The 17,001-nt window shown below is 41.2% G+C and overlaps 1 protein-coding gene across 3 annotated transcripts in view; it reads right to left on the bottom strand.

Moving 5' to 3' along the window:
- Positions 1-17,001, bottom strand: part of KCNMA1 (potassium calcium-activated channel subfamily M alpha 1) — a 742,538-nt gene that overhangs the window by 264,646 nt on the left and 460,891 nt on the right. For all 3 annotated transcript variants that reach the window (XM_054982574.1, XM_054982573.1, XM_054982572.1), the window contains exons 8-9: positions 16,335-16,505; positions 14,124-14,215 (exon numbers count right to left, since the gene is read on the bottom strand). In XM_054982574.1, the coding sequence (XP_054838549.1) occupies positions 14,124-14,215; positions 16,335-16,505 (263 nt within the window). The remainder of the gene's footprint in view (positions 1-14,123; positions 14,216-16,334; positions 16,506-17,001) is intronic.

Here is a 17,001-nt window from a genome sequence, read left to right as displayed (position 1 = left end):
AACTGAAGTTTTGATGGCAACTCATCGTGATGTGTTTGCACCAACCTGGACTATAATCAATTTTTAAAACTGAACACAGAATCTGTGATAAATTCTTTTTCATCTGCTTCCAACCATACAGATACTTCTCTTCAGGGTAAATATTTTGTACAACCTACTGTGATGAACGGACAAACAGGTCTAGATCTCCATTCGCTAAGACCTTAGACTGAAACCAAAAGGCAAAACGTTAAAGTGCTTCGAACAGACAGTGAGAAGGACGTGCTAGCTAGCAGATTATCATGATACCAGAGCAGCAAACCACACTTCTAACACCAGCACATCCGTATCAACCAGACTTTCATCTACTGCTCTAATCCTTTGAAAACTCAGAATTTCTTGAGCTCCTAGAAGCAACAGTTAGGACCATACAAAAGACACCCTGCTATTATTCGGAAACCAACTCCAAACTATAAGAAATATACTGTTACCTAGTAATCTGCATATAAAAAGTGAAATTTCTTCAGAGTCAATGTGTAAGATAGATTTGAAGTTATAATTAACTTCCCACAACTAACAATCTTTAAACCCTTTATTTGGTAAATTGATCTACTACAGCTTTAGTTAATTAATCCACAGTGGTAAATTTTAATCTGTCAGATTAGGGCCCAAAATTGAGGACAAAGATTTATTTTTTTATCTAATTTGTTCTTGGTGAGTTACTGTAATAGAGTATCAAAATAATTTTTAAAAAGATTGAAGATGGTCTTCTAACAAATAGTTATGCACCCTGTAGTATCCAAGAAAGGCACCTGTATTGAAGCTGAGGTAATGTACAAAACTCTTTCCGTGCAACTGATTAATTGCTAAGAAGGTGTCAGCTGAAACACTGTAACTGGCGGGAAGCCTTAATATTTTCTCATGGCTCGTTCAAGGTAGTCTTGCAGTACAATCCTAAACAGTTAATCCAGTCTAAACCCATTGACTTCAAAGGTCTTAGACTGCAGTAACTCTGTTTAGGATTGCACTATTGATCTTGTAAATGGTCACAGAGGATTTCGGAAGAAAAGTGCTCCTGCCTTACAAGTACAAGTTAAGGGCCAAACACACATGTGACAAATGTGATTTTTTAAAAGGGATGGCAGAGTTTGTTCCACCATGTTTCAGATCTCCTTTGATCAATTCTGATCCTGTCCAACTCCCTGGTTCTGCACACTCAGTCCAGTTCAGCTCTGGAGTATGCATACACAGAAGCAAGCTTCATTTATTGTGGTCCTAAGTGGATGGGGAATAATTGCGCATCAAGTGGGTGCTGCCAATCAGTTTTCTGAGCGGGGGAGAGGGTTAACAGCTACTGTTATGAACAAATAATACGTATAAATTATTTTTAAATACACTTCCTTTTCCAGTTAATCTTGAATACATCCAAGAGAAGCAGATTTCTCACCAAATCTCCTTCTTCTCTCTCTCACACACACACATAGATATACTGGAATTTAAAAGTTTCACCGAACCCTTACTAGCCTATTTTCAGCGACTGGCCAAGAAAATCCCATGCAGTCTGAAATCTGGATAGTCTTGAGAATATTTGTGTATTGGGGTTTTTTTGGCTGCAATAGACTAAAATGGCTACTGCTCTGGAATTATTATAATAATGCATAGGTCTCCCCTTGATCTCATCTCAGAAACTCCAGTCGGTGCAGAATGCTGCAGCTTTGTTATTATCAGGAGTCAGTCCTGTTCTGCAGTCACTCTGTCTATCGGTTCCCAGGCTCAATTCACAGCGTTGGCTATCGCGCAAAAAGCCTTTCATGGCCTTAGTCCTTCATATGTATAGGACCACCTTCCTTTTCCTATTCCACCAAGGCAGCTTTGCTGTACCTCTCTTCTCTGGGCGACTCAGCGCAGTAAACATGGGACTCTCAATTTATCCTCACAATTAAACACCCTCTCTCAGCCTGTTTTTCTAAGGCAATGTAGTGAGCAAGCTTCATTACCAAGTTGGGCCTAAACCTGGCGTTATGTTTTCTCAAGACAACACCTTATTCATTATATAATGAATCTTCTTTCCTTTAAAGGAAACACAGGTGGTGAAATTCCCTGTAAAGTGAGAACTGGTTGCAATTTCTCTCTGTTTCTTTGATAATCTCTTCTTCCTCCTTTCCCAATTTCAATACATCTATTGGAAATGAATTCATGCCCTTTGATGAATTTACACACTTCTAAACTCACTGACCTCAATGGACTCACAAGGGAGAAAATCTGTTTGGGACTGTACTGTTAAACTCCACTGATTTCAGTGTAAGCACTAAACAGGAGCTCAAAAGTGGTTGGACCATGACTTTATCCAGCTTTGGGATTTGAGTTGTGTGTGTGTGTGTGTCTGTCTAGGGAGGGGAGAGATTTCTGGTATAAACATTTATCTTCATCCACTGGGATTGGCGCATATGGCTTTATCTGCGTCCAAGAAAGAACTGGTAGGACAGGGACTTATGCTTTCTCTGAAGTGGCCCCTACTCTCAACAGCTCTCTACCCTAGAAGATTCGTCTGGCAACCTCTCTGTATATGTTCTGCCAACAGGTGAAAACATGTTTATGCATTTGCTTGGGGCTGCACGACTGCTATTTATTTAATTCTGCCGTTCCTACTTTAAATCTGCTTTGGTATTCTATTATGTTTTAATAATATTATTTGAAGTATTTTTTTAAAAAAATATACTTTGCATCAAGCGACTGAAGTATAACAGTAGAAATCAGTTCCCCAACAGATGCCACTGAGTGCACATGTGCAAAACGGCAATGCAATCTCATTAATGTTGGTCAGTTAAAGGATGCAACCAATTGTGCAGGTGAAATGAAGGGACAAACTGCAAAGAATTCCTTGCTTTATGCAAGCTGGTCAATTTAATGACCTCAGCAACTACAACCCTGGGGGTCAGCAGCACTTCTTTTGGAAACAAGATGTTTTAGTTCTCAAATGGGGCAAAAGCAGCTGCAACAGCCAAAGATCTATTATGCAAACATACAGCTGCTAAGCATGGTACTTTGCTCAAGAGGGAACATTGAGGCGATCCAATCCGGAGCTCACCGCACGAGTAACTGATGGAGTTTCAACAGTGTCTGTCTGACAAGCATGCAATGCAAAGTTCTCAGTGAGTCTAAAGAGAACTGAGATTTAAAGCAAACATATTCAGCTCATAGCTCATGCTCTTAACCAGTATGCTACACTAGGATATCAAATCGGCCATTTATCAAAAGATAAATGATAAATTAGGCCATTTATCAGAACATTTAAGAGAGAGAGAGTGCGTGTGTGTGTGTGTGTGTGTGTGTGAGAGAGAGAGAGAGAGAGAGAGAGAGAGAGAGATCAAGTCATTCTGTATTTTGGAACCAAACCAGGATGTTTAATGAATCCAAGGTGGCCTGTCGATTTATATTATCTGTTTGTCTGTCTGTTTACTTTGTCTGTCTCTTCATGGTTCTTTTTTATGTCTGGGAAATACAGCTATCAAATCTCATGTTTCCTTCTGGAAGGACTCTCTAACAGATTATCCTTCCTGATGATATGTTGATTACTTGCTGGTTTATGCCATATAAATTAAAGAAATCTGAAGAAATCTCTAAGAAGCAGAGAGAATCACAAGCAAAGAGAAACCAGAGATCTTTAATTATTTTAAAAAGCACAGAAGTGAGGTTTGCTTAAAGTGCAGGGCTTTTAGACATACGTTTGAACTTAGAATATCTAAAAAGCAAATACCAGCAGGCCCCAGACCAGGGTATATTTTACTGTGGCTCGGAAGTCAAGGGGGCACAGTTATCATTACCATGATATGGTCTTATGCATCATTTTAGAAATAAAATGGAAACGTTCCTTTCCTGATTCATGGGATCGGATCATGGGGTAGGGTTGGGCTGTGTACAGAAGGCCTGACAGAAAATGTCTAGTACTAAGTCATCTGAATAGAGTTGCAGTTCCCTCGGTGGGGGCAGGGGGTTTCAGAGTACCATGAGAGAAACTGTTTGCAAAATTTCTTACAACTGTCAACCAGGAAACCTCTTAATTTCACAACATGCAGTGGCTGACAGAAAACAAGAATTCAAATTAAAAAAATGAGAGGTTTTCCACAGTTTTCAGGGCTTGTCTTTAGGAGAGAACTCCACCAATTGCATCCTACAGAATTTGGCAGTACTTCCAATGAGGTCATGATAGAGAGCCTTCTGTAAATATATTCAGACACTTCTCATCAACTCATAGCCAATATAGGGTTGTTAGATCACATCCTGACTGATAGCTAGTTTGCAAGAGAGGGCATCCCTGGAAAAAATCTGCAGTTTGTCGTCAATTTCTTATTGTTTGCTGGTAACAGCAAAGAAACAAAAAAGAGTCATCTTGCCAAGGACTCTTTCTAACCATGCTCCTGTCTTCTTGTCATGTAGAACTATCTTAAGGCCATTAATCCCATCTGATAAGGTCAACTGTTGATTGGGGATCACATAATGCACCTGTTAATAGGACTGTCAACTTCAGGTTGAGAGGTTTGGGGGTGGAACCTGGAAAGGGTGGGATTTAAGTAGGGGAGGGACCTCAGCAGGGTATAATGCCATAGAGTCCACCCTCCAAAGCAGCCATTTTCTCCAGGGGAACTGATTTTCACAGTCTGAAGAACAGTTGTAATTCAGGGAGATCTCCAGGTCCCACCTGGTGGTTGGCAACCCTACCTGTTAAGCTCTAGAAAGCCTGATTCATCCAACACTTTCATTTTAAAAGATTTTCTTTTATATGAAGATCAAAAGCCTCTCATTTGTTAAGTGTTAAGACGGTTCAAGGCTAACATATGTATGTATTATAACAAATGGAAATCTATGTCATATACAGTATTGCTAACATTAAGCATTTTTTAAATTCCATTCATTCCAGTAGGAGAGATTTAAGGCCATAACTTCAGACTCAAATTAATGAGCCTTAATAGTACTTAAATGAGCCCCGTGGCGCAGAGTGGTAAGCTGCACTACTACAGCCCAAGCTCTGCTCACAACCTAAGTTCGATCCTGGCGGAAGCTGGGTTCAGGCAGCCGGCTCAAGGTTGACTCAGCCTTCCATCCTTCCGAGGTCGGTAAAATGAGTACCCAGTTTCCTGGGGGTAAAGTGTAGATGACTGGGGAAGGCAATGGCAAACCACCCCGTAACAAAAGTCTGCCAAGAAAACGTCGTGATGCAATGTGTCTCCCCACCCCCCATGGGTCAGTAATGACTCAGTGCTTGCACATGGGGCTACCTTTACCTTTAATAGTACTTAAACTTTGACAGGTTTTGTCCATTTATACTAAAACCAAAAACTGTACTTCCTAGAAACAGGGGAACAATGATTTTGCATCTTTTGTTGCTTTTTACTTCACTTCTGAATGTTTTCATTCAGAATATTTTTAATGCCCCAACTTTAAATTTGTTCTTTATAAAATTCTAGGAAATGACTAAGCTGTTACACTCATATTTACTAAACCTATTATGTCATGTGTCTCTATTTTACAAAGAAACACATACACTACATAATATCATGTGTCATTTAACAGTAGATTAGCTGCAGCATACACATTGTAACCTTACATATCTGAATGAACCACACAGGAGGCCCAAATAATTCAGATGGGACAATTAGTTTTAGACAGGAAAACAAGTCCAGACTGCTACTCAGACAAGGTTACAACAGCTTGGGAGTTTGTGGGGCCACACATTGAATTTGGATAACCCAGCAGAAATTCTGCTTTAGATTTACATCTGCAATGTGGCTCCCAAAGAGGGTGATACCACCCCCTGGGGGGCAGTGGTATTACCTAGGGGGGTGCTAAGAGGCAAGGGGGTGGGAGTGCTGGGGGTGGGTCCATCTGAGCACACTGTTTGCTTATTTATAATTGACCAACTGCACGGTGCTGAAATCTGGTGGAAACTATCTGAATTGTAATAAACACGCCACCAGAGCTCTAGTCAGACCAGCATATGATGTTTTGAGAAACTAAACAGAACTCAAATGTTTTAATTGGATCTTGAATAAGTTGCAATTATTTGTTACTGTTTTGAATTTTATTGTTATTATCTTCCCTTAGTAGTTTGTGCAAACCGCTACTTTGAATAACACTTTCTATATGGTAGGGTAAGGAGCGCTGAGGATGTGTTTTGGATCCAAGGGGGCAGCGGCCTGAAAAAATTTGGGAACCACTGATCTACATCTTCACCTGTAAATAAAACAGAACATGGACAAGTATGCTATGCTATGTGACATGCAATTAAGTACTGAGAGGTTTGGAACATTTTTCTTAGCTTTAAAAAACTTTGGGTCTTTATACACTTTCTCCTGAGTGCTCTGCACAGATATCACCTTTCCCCTGCTCCAAACAAGTGTCTGCGTTTCCTAGTAATGAGCACCAAATCCAGCTGCTCAGTAGCAGCAATTTTTATATTATTGTTACAAGGCTGAGTGGATAGTGCCTGAAGACGAATGAAGATGGTGGCAGTTCTGGAACATTTTCCAGTGCTTTATTTTTTCATGGATTTTTTTCCATTTCTAAATATTCATTGTTTCGTTGGAATAAAAGCAACATACAAATGCAATTGCTAATACAAAAATAATTACTAAATATTTTTTCACGTAAATATCCCTAGGAATTGTGAGAGACAGTAAATGTTAAGTTTTATTAATTTGCAGATGGGAGAGGGACTACAGTCATACGTACGTATAATAATCCAAATAAAAAGGAGGTTACGAGTTCACCCGATTGGCTGTGCTGGACAAAGCCAAAGTTACGATTCTTATTTCTATGTCCCCTCTCACATGGTGGAAGGGATATTGTATTCAATACGGAACTAGCAATAATGCAAATAATGAGGTCCCCCAGTGACCTTCATAGACAAGAGATGAATTCTTTTGAAATGGATAAGTAGACAACCATCTCCCTGGCCTATCATGCACGGCTTCTGGGGTGTGCTAAAACTGAGTTCAGTGAATTCAAACTGAAGGAACTCTTCTCAAGGGTAGACTGTTTGTGTGTTAAAAAGTTTTCGCTTTTTAAAACAATGTAAAGGGGGAAAATGCTGGATTATCTTTAAATGTGTACAAGTTTAATTCTAATGAAATAACTTTCACAAAGAGCTCTCTATAACATTTAAACCATACCTATTTTTCCCCCCTTTTTGTTGCTATTGGGACATATATTACGATTCTCGGTAGTTGCTCAGAAACGTATTTGTCATTGCTGAAAAGCATTTCTGAACAACAATCACTTCTCCACTCTCTTTCCCTGTGATATATACATAAAGGAGAGTGTTGTGGGATATTTTAAGGTGTGTTGTCAGTCCACGCAGACCGAATGCACTTTAAAACATGGTTCAATTTTCTGCAAGGCAGGGATTCCACTTTTCCATAGCATGAACTGGAGTTCTTTGGCAGACAAATGAGCATGAAAAGCATTCCCTACATGTTAAAAATTTAAATTACGGCTAATCTAGAGCATGTTGGATTATTGATTAAAGTGTCTGATACAGTGAAAGTACACTGTCTGGAGTTTGTTCTTCTGATCCATGACACTGCAATGGAGAGAGCATGTGTGTGTTTGATGGGAACAGTGTTGGCCATAGTGATGTAAATAAATATAAGGGTAAACCAAGTAATAATCAGCCATCATTTCAATTCAAGTATTTATCTAAAACATTTTTATCCCAGTCTTCTCCCAAAGAGCTCAGAACAGTGCCCAGGTGAATCTTTAGAGATAACCTAGCTTAGCAAGTTCCCAAATCCATCTTGGTATTCAAACAATGTCATTATGAACAACTACTTTGTGCCATGCTGTACTTTGCTTTGGGCATTTATTTAACAAATAAGTAACTCGCAAATTCCATAAATAAGTAATACAGCGGTATCATGCCCTATCCTAAAAGTTCACAGCAAATAACATAAGCAAGACAGATAAGAGTATAGGGATATAAAATATGGAGTAGAATAAACTAAAACAGCCCCCTGCCAAGTCAAACACAAACTGCTTTAAGAAGATTCTCTGACTGAACCTATGGCAATGTCTAGGGAGAACATGTCCCACGAGTGTTGACCATAAACGTGCCTCCATTATTCAAACTCAAAGCATGATAGGTATATTCTGAAATAATGTTCCAGCGGCATGTCAGCAAATAAGTCTGTGCTACCTACCTCTTCCTTCTCAACTACTACACTGGAAAAGGCAGAAGAGTAACCGTTCCGAAAACCCAGAGGGAAAGAACCCTCTGTTTTGGGGATCGCATCACCTTTCTCCAGGGAGACAGACCCACAAATGGCCAGTCCTCCAGGAACAGCACTAAGGAACAGGTTTTCCCAATACAGAGTTAACTGCCATTGTGACATTTGCAGCCAGTGGTCCAATCATATCTCTCTACCCTCTCAGCTATATGCATGGTTGAAAACATCAGGGTTTTTTAAATGGCAACAAGGGCTATTTCAACAAGGGATTTCAAATATTCCAAGTATTTGGTAAGCATCCTATACATTGTTCGTAACAGCAACGACTTCACATTTAGAAGCACTTTTAATGAGTTAAAGCACTTCCTAGACAGGTATTATTTGTGTGTTTGTGTGTGTGCGCGCATGTGAAGTCAAGTCACAGCTGATTTATGGCAACTCCATAGGGTTTTCAAGGCATCAGACAGTACAGAGGTGGTTTGCCATTGCCTTTCCTTGCCTAGCGACCCTGAACTTCCTTGGTGGTCTCCCATCTAAGTACTAATGAAGACCACGCCGACCGAGCAGGGCTCATGCAAGCAGCGGCCAGGCTGGGCTGCGGCCCAGAGCTGCATTATCCGGCAGGGTCCAGACGAGCACAGGGGAAGAGGCAGTGGTGCTTCAGCCCGCCACCGCATCGCTCTGCAGGGCCTTGGCTTGGGCAGGGAAGGCAGTGATGCTGCAGCCCGCTCTGGCCAAGCAGGCACGCCTGCGTGCTGCAGTGGCCAGGACGGGCTGGAGCATCGCCCGCCTCCCCTGCCCAGTCTCTACACTGTAGCGCAGCGAGGTGGCCGCTGGGCCGCAGCCTGAAGCTGTGGCACGCTGTGGAGGCTGGACTCAGAGTTGCAATGCCCAGTCAGCGCAGTGTGGCTTTGGGCGGGGGCTGGGTGAGCGGGGAGGAAAGGCAGTGACACTCTGGCCCGCCACCACACTGGCCTGGGCACGCATGCCATGTCACTTTGCGGGGGCCAGGCAAGGGGGGGAAGATTCAGTGATGCTCCAGCCCGCCCTGTCTGCTGTGCAGGGAGGGAAGGGGGGCAGGAGAGGGGCCCTGAATCCCCCTCAGCGGAGGGGAAGGGGGCGCTCTGCAAGAGTCCAACGCCTGCCCCCCCTCCTGACCGCGTGTTCTCCCTTCCATAGACTGCCGCTCTGTAAGCTTCAAATTAAATGGAGAGCCAAGCTGCAAGAATGCCTACAATTCCATCAAAACTTGCGTGAAACTAACATGTGTCTAACTCGTGTCAGGCGTCACTTGTAGCTTGGCGCCATGCATAGTTGCTCTCACAGTATGGTCTGGGTGCACTCATAGTTGCTTCAGTAAGGGAATTTTCACACTTGCGTTTAGAAATCATGATGGGTCACTAAGTATGCCTGAAAAACCTGTGACTCGCCCTTTCACATCTTTAAAAGTCTCATTAAGCCTACTATTTGTTCTGACTACTGAGTATGGCCAAGCTCGATTGTTCAGCATCTGGTAGGCTAGAACACAAGGCTGGTGCCCTCCATTGGGTCTGACGGATTGTAAGTGGTGCAGGCCTGCTCTGGGGCTTTATGCAGCAAAATACTCTGTGCGTTTACTTAGAAATACTCTCGCTGCTAAAAGTGTGCGCAGGATGCTGTCTCTTTTTTTCCTCTCTGTTTTGCATTGCATGACGGTATCTATGCAGAATCTGTGAAACTGATTGCACAGTCACATCAGGATTCCATTTAAGCTTTAATTTAATTAATGCACTCATTAAATTATAGCGTAAAGTGGAATTTTGTGTGATTCTGCAAACACCCAGCAACCTTCATTAAGTGTGTGTGTGTTATGTGCTCTCAAGTTGCCTCCAACCTATGGCGACCCTATGGAAGAAAGACCTCCAAAACGTCCTGTCATTAACACACTTGCTCAAATCCTGCAAACTGGAGTATGTGGCTTCTTTTACTGAGTCAAGCTACCTCGTTTTAGGTCTTTTCCTACTGCCTTCCACTTTTCCTAGCATTATTGACTTTTCCAGAGAATCTTGTCTTCTCATGATGTGACCAAAGTACAACGCTTCTAGGGAGAATTCAGGCTTGATTTGAATAAGAGACATGACTGAAATAACAGCAAGCTTCACATGTGTAAATTCTGAAATAGATTTTAGAAAATCTCCACTTTGAGCTGGAAGGCATGCCAAGCACAATCCCATGGAGCAAAAAAAGGAAAACCCAGCCATCGCTATTTTTTAAACTCCTTCCACTGCGTGACAATTTATATATATTATTTAAATAATATGTATAAACAAAAGATCTTAATGTATGTTCTGACCTGGGAGTGAGAAAGGCAAATGCTATTTTAAGACTCTGAATAACATCTTTCAACAAAAGTTTCGTGGCTCCAGTGTTTGCAAATGCATTCAACCTTATCTGGAAACTTTCTGACATTAGAAATCACAGAACTGTAGTTTTTCATTATGTCTCCTGCCAGAATCTTTGCTGAGCTGCTCAGCTAAAGACCTTGTATTGCTAATTACTACCACATGCCCCCATCCCAAACGATGGAAAACTGATTGGTTCTGACAACCCATTTTCTCAATGCTGAATTCCAAAGGAAAACTCAGATTTTGGCCAAACATAACATTTCATCAATCTTGTTCTACTGACTGCAAAACCAATATCAAACATAGCATGCTAATGGTTTTTTACTATGCTGCTCCCAAGCTTATAGGCTATGATGAAAGATGTACATGAGTAAAAGCCTTCTCCAAAGTACTTAGAAATTAGCTTTCTGAACCAGGAAACGATGCATAAAGTGAATCTCACGGCCCGTGTGCTGATGCTAGAGCTCCGTTTCAGCCAACGGAATATACAGGCAAGCAGAGACAGATGGACGGACACAAAGAGCATGATAAAAAATCTAAAGCCACTAGAAATGCAACAACATTAAGCGGGCCTCGAAGCTCACAGAAAAGCCAGATTCGGAAGTGGGAACTTGAGGATCGGTTTCGGGGCTAGAGAGCAATGCTGGGAAACAAAAGATTGTGTCTTGTTGACTAGCTCCTTTAAAATATTATTTACTGGGACCAAATCTCTACAGTGCATTTCTCTAATACCTAAGTATTTCACTTAATGTTATTTAATGACTGGGGCTTTGCTGAGAACATGTCCCAACTAACTTTTGATCCAAACCCCATTCTGTTATTTTCACTGGGACTTAGATAAATCCTAAAAATGTACACAGAATGAAGAAAGTAAAATTCTGGACTGTACTATTGCAAGCTGCAAATAGGGGTGCTCTATCATTTTAAATTGTTCCATATGCCTAATAACATATGAGTTGTATCACATGAATGCATTGCTCTGAGGCTGGTGCGCCCCCTCTCCCCTACAAGGCATCTTTCTCCTGACGCAAGAAGATCGTCGGGAGATGATCATCGGGAAATGTGCCTTGCTTGAAGGAAGGTGCCTAAGGTAACAGAATGACTGCCGGATCCAATTCCATGCAATAGAACAAAATGCAGTTTTCATAGGCATGGTGTAAGGAAACTTTCAACGTAAAACATTCCACTGTTGGTCTGAGGCACTGCTGCCCGAGAAGATGATCATCTTATTCTCCAATGCCCAAAGAGAATCAGAATCAGCATTAAAATGTTGATCCAAACTTTTCCGTTTCAGCTAACATATTTTCTATTTGTGACAACTCCCGTTTTGGCAAGGGGACTGGACTATTCTGAACTGCACAGGGATTTGTCCCATTTGTTTCAGCAGCGGTAAGAACTATAGGACCACCATTTCAAAAAACGCAAAGTGTCAGAAGAATTAAAAATTCTAATACAATAAGGAGGATAGTGGCAACAGTAACTCTATCCCATAATGCAATCGCCAAACAGAATAGTAGAAAATTTTGGGTTGGAATGAACCGGGAGAGGATTAAAGTTCTTTTTGGAACTTGCCAGTTTGGGAGACTAATTGTATAAAATGCTATCAAAATTATGTCACATCAACAAATGTGCAGTGAAATAGTGAATGAGATTTCTTTTTCTTTTCTTTTTTTACTTTTATAATGACTCATGGATGGCATTCAGTTGCCAAGCTCCTTCCATCTTCCTGGTAATACACAGATTGAACATAAAATGAGACAAGAAGACCGAGGGAAAAAACAACTTTCTGAGGCAATTCCCCTGCGGTTTACCAACGGTTTTTGTGTCAGTGACAACTAACAAATATTTGGTTGACAAACCTTCAGAGCTTGGAAGCTTGTTAAGCGGGGTTATATAAAAGGTGTCTAAAATAAAAATGTAGGTTGCTAAGGCATCTAATCAGAGAACGGTTGCTGCTGCTGACACTACTTGTATCAACATACAATGGGGAGGATCCAATCATTCTCCAAGTAGTCGTCCTTCGGCCTAAGGAAGACGCCTAAGCCAATTCAAGCGACTCTAAGCTTAAGCCCACTTAAGTGGTTCTTTCTCCAATGAAAGTGTTGCTTAAGTTGCAGGAAGGCTCCTTAGACAGGAGGAAGACTTATAACATAAGCCAAAAGTAAAGGTGAGGTATAAATAGTTTAATGATTAACTATATAAATAAACTTCGCTCAGCAGAGTTTTAGGATAGGAAATAGACCCACCTCATTCTCTCCATGTTAGTCACTGTTACTTTGATTTATGTCAATGTCATTAACAAACACATTCACAAAAACCTGACATTGATTTGTAGAATGCCCTGGATTGGAATGCATCTATGCCATTTCCTAATGACACTGGCTGGCTCATGCTTTGGAGGGTCTCTGAGAATGGGAAAGACTACTGATTCTAGATGATGGTGATATTTGTGTGAAACAGCAGCTCCATATAAGAGCCATACACGCTTTTTTGGAAACCAAAAAATGAACAAATTTTTGAGGCACACCCAAGATCAGAGATGTATATCCTACCACTCCGAGCCTTTTTCAACCCCTAGAAAGATCATTCTCAGGGTTACAAGCTGGGTAAGGCTGTATTGAGGAAGGACAAAGGTGTGAAATTGCTCCTCATTCCTCTTTCACGAGCACACCTCTGCTGGGAAAAGGGGTTGAATTCATTCCCTTGTCCCTCATCAACCCACTGACCCACATGGCTGTTCTTTCTCATGGATCCCCACAACCCCAGGAATTATCTTTCCAGGGCGCTAGAACAAAGAGGAATGTAGGAAAACTGTGCCTGTGTGCCTGATATGGGTGATTGCTGCAGACCCTCTCTGACTGCACACTGAATGGCAGCAATGAGTAGAGGCCTTCATGGTGATAGTTTGAGAGCTGTCATAAATTTGATTCAGTTGACAGACTGAAGGGCTTAAGGTCGAGGGTGACAAAAAAGCAGCTACAGAAAAAGTTACATGCAAACATAAAAATAAACTTTGATACACCAAACAAATTAGTTCCATAAGGTAACAGCAAATTAATAATAGCAGGGTTGTCTTCTGATTTGTACCAACTGAGTTCTAGCGTTGTCCACAGAAAACAGGGAAAACCCTTGTCCCTTAGCACTACCCAGGTTTCTAATGCACAGTGTGACAATTTGGTGAGGAGGAGGAGACATCTTATGTCAACAGGACACACGTACAAACACATGTGGCACACTGGAGTGTGTCTGTGAGTCAGATGCCACCACCTTGGTAGCCTGATTAAGGTCACACAACCATACCCGGTCTTTCTTTCTTTTCCTTTTTTTTTTTAAGACTTACTTTCTGCCTCTGGTTGCGTTAAAAGTCCCGCCGTATTTCTTCCGATTAAGGATGAGAGCAGCAATTTCTGGCACGTAGCGCGCAAACATTGCCTACATGCACGGAACAAAAAACAAACAAAAACAAACAAAAAAGAAAATGGCATGCAGAGAGGTGTTCTACTGCAGCACAGGCAGCAGAGCCTTCTGGGATACTTACTTTCTTCCACTAACCGCACTATAGGAACCACCATATTTCTTGCGGTTTCCTATTAACTCTATGATTTCAGGGACGTAGCTGGCAAACATGGCCTAAGGAAGAAGATAGAAGACAGAAGAAAAGACTAAAAAGAGAGGCCAAAGAAAGGGGGAATGATGAATATTTTTAAGAAGATATATCATCTTTAAGATCTGAAAATGTAAAAGATTTAGATCTATAAAGGTTGTGTTTTTTTTAAAAAAAAAACTTTTAAAAAATGCTTATAAAACCAAAACAAGAAAGTCTGACATAAGAGTCGGTCTTGAGAGAGACGCACATCTGGTCCAAAATGTGAGGGGAAAGAAACTGTTCCAAAGTGTGGGGGAAGAAAAAGTGTGCAAAACAAAATGGAATTTTAAAAAAAGAACAAAATGACGTCCAAGGGGCATCTAGAGCGATAAAGCCCATGGCTACCACTTCCTGAGAGTGGGCAAGTGGAAATATTGGAAGATTACAGGCCGCCATAATGAAAAAGCACACTGAAGACTAGGCAAGTCAAAACCCTGAGATATATCACTGGGCGAATGTTAACTTATTTATAAAAGACAAGATTAGGTGGTTTCCACCCATTGTCAAAGATTAAAAAAATGATCTACCAAGGGCTTTTCTCTCTGCACATAAGAATGGATATGGTATAACTATGATAACACACACACACAAATATATACATTCATGCATGCACACACACACACACACACACACGTGCACACGCACACACATATACACGCATGCGCACGCGCACACACACATTTATATATATATATATATTAAATATATATATAAATATATATATATATATATACACATACACACACGCATGCACGCACGCACACACACACACACACACACAAACACCCAGGGAGAGTTTATATATATATATACACACATATATATTTTTAAAAGTTCAACTTTTACAAAAGTTGATAAGGACATGTAAGGATGTGTAAAAGAAAAAGGTGATGAGGAGAAAAAATATATATAAATCTGCCATGTTTAGTCCAACAAACATTTGCCAGGGGCTGGATGCTTCCAAGAGCGGCTGCTTGTAAACTTGGCTTTTTGTTTTGGCATATGCCACTGTTGTACTTCTTTTCAAAATAGATGGACACGTATGTATCCCCTATAACACATCTATTAAATATTGCAATCCTACAGAAAGATGTACACAAGAGATACAAAACTATGTCAAACTACATACAGTGATTATATGCCTGCCTATGTATATTACACATGCTGCGCACTGAATGTGATCAGTACTTACCTTACAGGGTGTAATTTTTAGCACTAAGGATGTGGGGAGATTTTATAAGACAAAAATGCAAAAGTCTTTGGAATAATCAGAATTTGTTTAAAAAATGAAATTAACGAGAAGCTCTCTCGTGTGTGTGAATGTGCACACTCTGTGTTCTTGCTTAGCTGGACAAGCATAGCAGAGAAATAGTTTGTTGACCAGTCAGGGAATTTGCATCTAAGTTTATCTCCCATGACTGCCATGGTTTGGAAAGAAGGACTGGCACGGTTTTGCCATTGTCTGGAAACGGCCAGCGGCTCTTGAAAGGAGATCCGAAGCCACAGTGTTTGTTGGAATATTGGGGAGGAACACAGAAGGGTAGGGAGGGTTGAAACCGCAGCTACCTTTAAAATAATATCACCACTGTCAACTTAATGTACCACTACTAATCACTAATGTGAAAGTAACGGTTTATGACCCTGTTAGTTCCTATGGCACTTTGCTGTATCTGCATGCATTATTAGATCAAAGTATTCCTATTTTAGTTAAAGCAATGGATTCTGCAAAATGCAACAAAACGTTGAACTTTTACACCAATGCAACTTTACACAAACTGTTTTAAAGTGAATCATGAATTTACTATAATTAAGGTTACTGCTAGGGTTGCCAACTCTGGGTCAGGGAATTCTTAGAGATTTGGGGGTGAGGCTTGGGGAAAGGGGGGCTGGGCAGGAGAACGGACTTCAGTGTTGTATGGTTCCTAGACTCCACCCTCCCAAGCTGTCGTTTCATCCAGGGAAGCTGATCTCTGTAGTCTGGAGATCAGTTGTAATTGTGGGAGAATGCCAGGCCCGATCAGGAGATTGGCAACCCTAGCTACTAGGCTGCAGGGGGGGGGGGGGTGGAATTAATCCAGTGGGAAAATAATGTAAGCATTTTACCAATCCCCCGAGGATGAAGAAGACCATGAAAAGGCGACCAAGGGTTGTTTTTGCATAAACATCTCCGTAACCAACAGTGGACATAGTAACCATTAGTAAATAAACACATTCCCAATATGTAAGAGCTTGGTTGTTTCTGAAGTCTTCCCATGGATCCCCTGAGTTCTCCACCTACAAAAGAAGAAGAATGGCAGATGAACAGATTCTCAGCCACGCTGCATAAAGACACCAACCTGCTACTTCTAGGCCCACAGAGGTCTTCCCCCGCTGCCCATTAACAAGAGAATCGGGAGCTAGTTTGGTGTTCTGACTTGGGATGAGATCAGCCACACAGCTTATCAGGTGAGGTCAACCCAGTTGCTGCCTCTCAGCATAACCTACCTCACAGGGATGCTATAATGATGAAAGGTAGGCCTTTTATGCCTTTGTGACCAAATGTCACAAAGATAGCCAGCAGGCTACCCTGAATGTGCCATGAACTGTTTGGAAACACGTATGGGAAAAAAACCTTTTAGAAGTGAACCTAGAAATGGTGTAGTGCTGAAGTTTGGTGAAATTCTATTTTCTCAGGGTAAAGGCTACAAAAATGTTTATGATAAAAAGGCTGCGTTTTACTCTTTCACAGCCAATTCATGTTTCTTCCTGGTCACTGTTCCCTGGTGGGCTG

The sequence above is a fragment of the Eublepharis macularius genome, chromosome 6, assembly GCF_028583425.1.
Source record: "Eublepharis macularius isolate TG4126 chromosome 6, MPM_Emac_v1.0, whole genome shotgun sequence".
NCBI classification, from domain to species: Eukaryota; Metazoa; Chordata; class Lepidosauria; order Squamata; family Eublepharidae; genus Eublepharis; species Eublepharis macularius.
This window is presented reverse-complemented; position numbering and strand designations above follow the sequence as displayed.